The sequence below is a fragment of the Panthera pardus genome, unplaced genomic scaffold (assembly GCF_024362965.1).
Source record: "Panthera pardus isolate Hobbes unplaced genomic scaffold, ASM2436296v1 HiC_scaffold_8, whole genome shotgun sequence".
NCBI classification, from domain to species: Eukaryota; Metazoa; Chordata; class Mammalia; order Carnivora; family Felidae; genus Panthera; species Panthera pardus.
Window position 1 is genome coordinate 18170727 of NW_026527013.1, and position 6000 is coordinate 18176726.

The following is a 6000-nucleotide window of genomic DNA, read 5'->3' on the forward strand; positions in this document are numbered from 1 at the left end:
AAATTCAATGCAATCTCTATCAAAATCCCAGTTGCTTTCCTTACAGAAATTGACAGGCTAATTCTAAAATTCATATAGAAATTCAAGGAACTACAAAAGCCAAAACAATTTTGAAAAAGAGCAGAGTTGGAGAACTAACACTTGCTGATTCCAAAATTACTACAAATCTTACTAATCAAGACAGTGTAGTAGTGGGATATGACAGATACACAGATCAGTAGAACAGAATGGAGTTAGAAACAATGACATACCACAGTCAATTGACTTTCAACAAAAATACCAAGACAATTAAATGGGGGAAAAAACCATCTTTTAATGAATTGTGTTGGAACACCTGGATAACCACATGCAAAAGAATGAAGTACCTGACACTGTCCACAAAAAATTACTCAAAATGTACCAATACCTAAATGCAAGAGCTAAAACTATAAAACTCTTAAAAGAAAACAGAGGTTAATTTTCATGATCTTGCTTTTGGTCATGGTTTCTTAAATATGACACCTAAATCACAAACAAAAAAGAAAATGATACATTAGACTTCATCAAAATAAAAAACTTTTCTGCTTCAAAACAATATCAAAAATTGAAAAAACAACTCACTAAATGAGAGAAAATATTTGTAAGTTGTACATCTGATAAAGGACTTGTTTACAATACATAAAGACCTCTCACGACTCAAAAATTAAAAAAACAACCCAATTAAAAAATGGACAAAGGACCTGAATAGACATTTCTCAAAAAAAAGATACACAAATGACCAAGAACCATTTGAAAAGATGCTCAACATCACTTAAGGAACTGCAAAGCAAAACTACAATGAGGTACTACTTTCCATCCATGTGGATGGCTGTTATAAAGAAGACTGTAGGGGCACCTGGGTGGCTCAGTCAGTTAGGCCTGACTTCGGCTCAGGTCATGATCTCACAGTTCATGGGTTCGAGCCCCATGTCGGGCTCCGTGCAGACAGCTCAGAGCCTGAAGCCTGCTTTGGATTCTGTGTCTCCCTCTCTCTCTGACCCTCCCCTGCTCACACTCTGTCTCTGAAAAGTAAATAAACACACAAAAAATTTTTTTTAATTATAAAGAAGACTATAAGTGTTAACAAGGACATGAAGGAATTAGAACCCTTAATACACTGCTGGTTAGAATGTAAAATGGTGCAGCCACTTTGGAAAACACTCTGGCAGTTCTTCAAAAGGTTAAACAAAGAGTTACCGTATGATCAAACAATTCTACTCCAAGGTATACAATCAAAGAGAAAAACATGCGTCCACACGAAAACTTGTACACATGAAATATTCATAGCAACATTATTCATAAAAGCTAAAAAGTGAAAACAACCTAAATGCCCATCAACTGATGGATAAAATAATGTGGTATATCCATACAATAGAATATTCAGTAATAAAAAGGAGTGACACATTAATTTATGCAACAACACTGATGAACTTTAAAAACATTATGCCATGTGAAAGAAGTCTTAGAACAGTTTTTGTCACCGCAAAAAGAACCCCATACCTTTTAGCCATCAACTGCCAACACCTCCATTCCCCTCTCATCTGCTTTCTGTCTCTATAGATTTGCCTATCCTGGACATTTCATATTAATGGCAAAAGACCATATACTGCATGATTCCATTAATATGAAGTGTCCAGGATAGGCAAATCTATAGAGACAGAAAGCAGATGAGAGGGGAATGGAGGTGTTGGCAGTTGATGGCTAAAGGGTATGGGGTTCTTTTTGCGGTGACAAAAACTTCTAAAACTAACTGTGGTGATGGTTGCACATATCTCTGAATATAATAAAACCACTGAACTATACACTTTAAATGGGTGAATTATATAGTATGTGAATTATGTTCCACAAAGCTGTTACCAAATATATATATAACACATAAATATACTACTAATATGATATGATATGATATAATACAATATAATATTAATATGTGTGTGTGTGTGTATATATATATATATGTATATATATAAATATATATATATATATATACATATATATATGCTGGGAGACCCACAGGTGTATGTTTTATGATAATTATAGAAGTGAATCAAGTCTGGATACCAATTATTGTCCTCATGAGGATGCAGTTACGGAAACATATTAATAAATCTAAACTCTTGGGGCGCCTGGCGGGCTCAGTCGATTAAACATCCAACTCTTGGTTTCTGTTCAGGTCATGATCTCACAGTTTTGTGGGTTCAGGCCCCACATCAGGCTCTGCGCTGGTAGCACTGGAGCCTGCTTGGGATTCTCTCTTCTTCTTTCTCTGCCCCTCCCCCAGGCACGCACACGCATGCGCTTGCTCTCTCTCTCTCTCTCTGTCTCAAAATAAATAAATAAATTTTAAAAAAATTAAAAAATAAATCCGAACTCTTCAGGTTTTCCCAAGAGTTAAATATTCATTATAATACTTCATACTTAATGTGCTATTTGATATCAAAACTGTTATTAAAAGAGTGTTTCAAATAGCATATAATTTTATAAACTGAATTGGTGGTTAGCCATACTAAACAAAATCTCTTTGTTATATACATATCTAACACTACATATCCTATTTCTTATTTTAAGTATTATATAGGCTTATTGCCCTAATGTTCCTAATCACTGGATATGTATTTCTTTTCTTGTCTTTTTAAAAATTGTGGCAGGGGTGCCTGGGTGGCTCAGTCGGTTAAAAATCTGGCTCTTGATTTTGGCTCAAGTCATGAGCTCACAGTTGGTGAGACAGAGCCCCAAGTAGGGCTCTGCACTGACAGTGCGGAGCCTGCTCAGGATTCTCTCTCTCTCCCTCTCTCTCTCTGCCCCTCCCCTGCTAGCTCACTCTCTCTCAAAATAAACATTTAAAAAATTGTGGTAAAATATACATAGCATAAAATTTACCATTTTACACATTTAAGTGCACAACTCACAGCATTAAGTAGATTCACAGTGTTGTGCAACCATCACCCCTATCCAATTTCAGAACTTTATCATCCTGAACAGAAACTCAACACCCATTAAACAATAACACCCCATTACCAGCAACCTCCAGCTGCCAGTTAACCTGTATTCTACTTTATATCTCTCTGAATTTACCTATTTTAGGTACCTCATATAAGTGGAATCATAAAATATTTGTCTTTTTGTGTCTTGCATATTGCAGTAGCATAATGTTTCCAAGGTTCATCCATGTTGTAGCATGTATCAGAATTTCATTCTTATTAAAGGATGAATAGTATTTCATTGTATGTATATACCACAATTTACTTATCCATTCATCTTCTAATAGGACAGGGGTTGTTTCTACCTTTTGGATATTGTGAATAATGCTGCAGTGAACACTGGCTGTAACTATATGTTTGGCTCCCTGCTTTCAATTTCCTGGGATATATACAGAGCAGTGAAATTGCTCGATCATATGGTAATTCTATGTTTAACTTTTTGCGGAACCACCAAACTGTTTTCCACAACCCCAGACCATTTTACATTCCCACCAGTAATGAACAAGGGCTCCCACTTCTCTACATTCTCATCAACACTTGCTATTTTTTTTCATAATACCCATCCTCATGGGTGTGAAGTGGTATCTCATTGTGTGCAATGTATTTTTAGTCTATTATCTGTAAATAAAAGTTCACCTTGTGTTGATTTCTATAATTATACGTAGCACAGCCACTTTAGAAATATAAATAACAAATATTTACATGTTAGTAAAATAAAGCACAGAGTTACAAAGATTTAAGTCAACTCAATTTTTAAAAAGATATCAAAGATGACAAAGATAACACAAAACTTGTAAACTTTCACTCATCTGGGACTAATTTCTAAAATACTAACGTGTATACATAAAAATTTCACAAAACAGGTTACAGCTTTGTGATTCATAGATGTGTCAATGAAACAAACATAGCAGACACTCCTGAAATAAAACTTTTAAAGACACATTTATCCCTGGGAGATCACTGTCACTGTCCCCATTTTAAAGTGAATCTGAAATCAAACAGGTCTGACCACTTCTCTTAGACCACAAAGCAAATCTGTGCAGGAGATTTGGAAAATAACAACTTGATTTCAAGACTTTAGGCAAAAACCTCATAACTTAATATGCAATGTCAAAGAAACACAGAAGAACCATTTCTACTCTTAATGGTGAATGAACTACGGGCAGTTGTCCACAACACTGAAGCTTACGACCTCCAACAGCAATGACCGATAATTAACTCCTTGTTAGTGTCACCTGAATGTGGATTCAACTCAGAACTAGTTTTGTTTTGTTTTTTTCCAGTATGCTCTAATAACACTAAAGTCTCTAACTCGGTCTCTGTTTTCATTGTTTTGTTAAATTTTGGCGGTTCAAAACTAGGATTATTCTACTGTTAAACTGACCAAGCTTAGGTTAAAGCAACCACGGAACACGGAATTGCTTTTTGACAGCCTTGCTTAAACCAGATATAGAAAAGAGTTGTCTTTTTTCCTACACCCTATATGCTAAACAAGATAATTATCGTTTACCCTCACCAAATGTGATCCAATCGTTTTAGTCAAGTTTAAATATATACTACATATATTTTAATAAATATTTTCAGAAATTTTAAGAAATACTAAGAATATTTTAAGAAATGCATGTCCAGTTATGCAGAGGCGAAATGACCCGACTGGTATTTGCTTGAAAATACTTCAGCAAAGAAAAAAAAAAAAGTAGAAATGAAACATTTGTGACAGATATTTAAACTGTTGAATGTGGATAGTGGCATACAGGGGTTCATTTCACCCTTTGTCTACTTTTGTCTATGCTTAGTTTTCACCATAACTTTTCACAAAACGAATGATTTCCAAAGTTACCATCCCGGTTATTGAACACGAGCGAGTCGGTGGATGTGAGCGTCCTTGTCTTCGGCACGAAACCGGGCGAAGTGTCCCCCAGTAGAGGCGAGGCCGACGTGGGCTCCGCGCCACCACGCGGGCCGAAGGCGCGCACATTTGCTCCGAGGCTGAATCTGACAACTCACTCGGTGCGCTCGGGGCTCAGAGCACCGTGGAGCGCAGCTGGGAAGTGGAGCACGCGGGGCTCACGCCCGCGGCTCGGGAAACCCGGGCAAACTCTGCTGGAGAGCTCCAAGGTCCCGGCCCAGTGTGCTCGGCCCCCGCGGCCCCTCTAGATCGCTGGAGACCCCTGCACCGCCCCCTCCGTCCCCCCACCGCGAACGTCGGCCCAGCCCGCCGCCTACCATCCAAGTCCTCGTCGTCCTCCGACTCGCTCTCCGCCTTCGCGTCGGTGACCAGGCCAGGGCCGGGCTCTAGAGCCTGGGAGCCGGAAGGAGGGGCAGCGGGCGGGCTGGCGGCTTGCAAGCGGGCCTCGCGCAGGCGGGTGAAGTAGTCCACCGCGAAGTCGACGAGGTCGGGCGGCTGCTGCCGCAGCACCTCCACCGTGTAGCCCTGCAGCAGCTCCGTGAGCCCCGGCGGGATCTGGATGTGGCTCATGCCGGCGGCGGCCGCGAGGACAGGCGGGTCCGGGCCGCCGGCGGCCACTAGCTCCGCGCTCCCTCACGCCGGCCTCTCGCCTGGTGCCCGCAAGGTCTCCTCCCGCGCGACCCGGCTCCGGCCTTCCTCGCGCCGCGCCGCCCTTCTGCCGGGTGTGCGTCTCCAGGCCGCACGACCCTACGCTACTACGGCTGGCCTGGCGCCGCCGCCGCTGTCACTGGGCAGCCGCCGCCGCCTCAGGGACCGACAGGCGGGCAGGCGGGACGGGCGGGGCAGGAGCCCGGGTTGTGACGCACGCGGCCGCGGGCGTGCGCGCCCCCGCCGCCCGCCGGCCCTCAGTGCGCGTGCGCCGCTGGGCAGCCCGCTGGCTCAGAGCCGTCCGAGGTCGAGATCGAGTCGCGGTAATGAGTGGTCTACCCGCCAAAGGGAGTCGTCAGTGCTTTTCACCTAGTCCCTAAGACCTTTCATGTATTGTTTCAACACTCGCTAAGAGCCTCCTGTTTGCCAACACCTGGTAGGCTC

The 6000-nt window shown here is 41.9% G+C and overlaps 1 protein-coding gene across 1 annotated transcript in view; it reads right to left on the reverse strand.

Annotated features, from left to right (window-relative positions):
• PRKAR2A (protein kinase cAMP-dependent type II regulatory subunit alpha) overlaps positions 1-5757 on the reverse strand; it is a 111667-nt gene extending 105910 nt beyond the window's left edge. Inside the window, exon 1 of the mRNA XM_019416755.2 lies at positions 5226-5757. Coding sequence (XP_019272300.1) covers positions 5226-5478 — 253 coding nt within the window. The 5' untranslated portion in view covers positions 5479-5757. The remainder of the gene's footprint in view (positions 1-5225) is intronic.
• Positions 5758-6000: the final 243 nt, after the last annotated feature.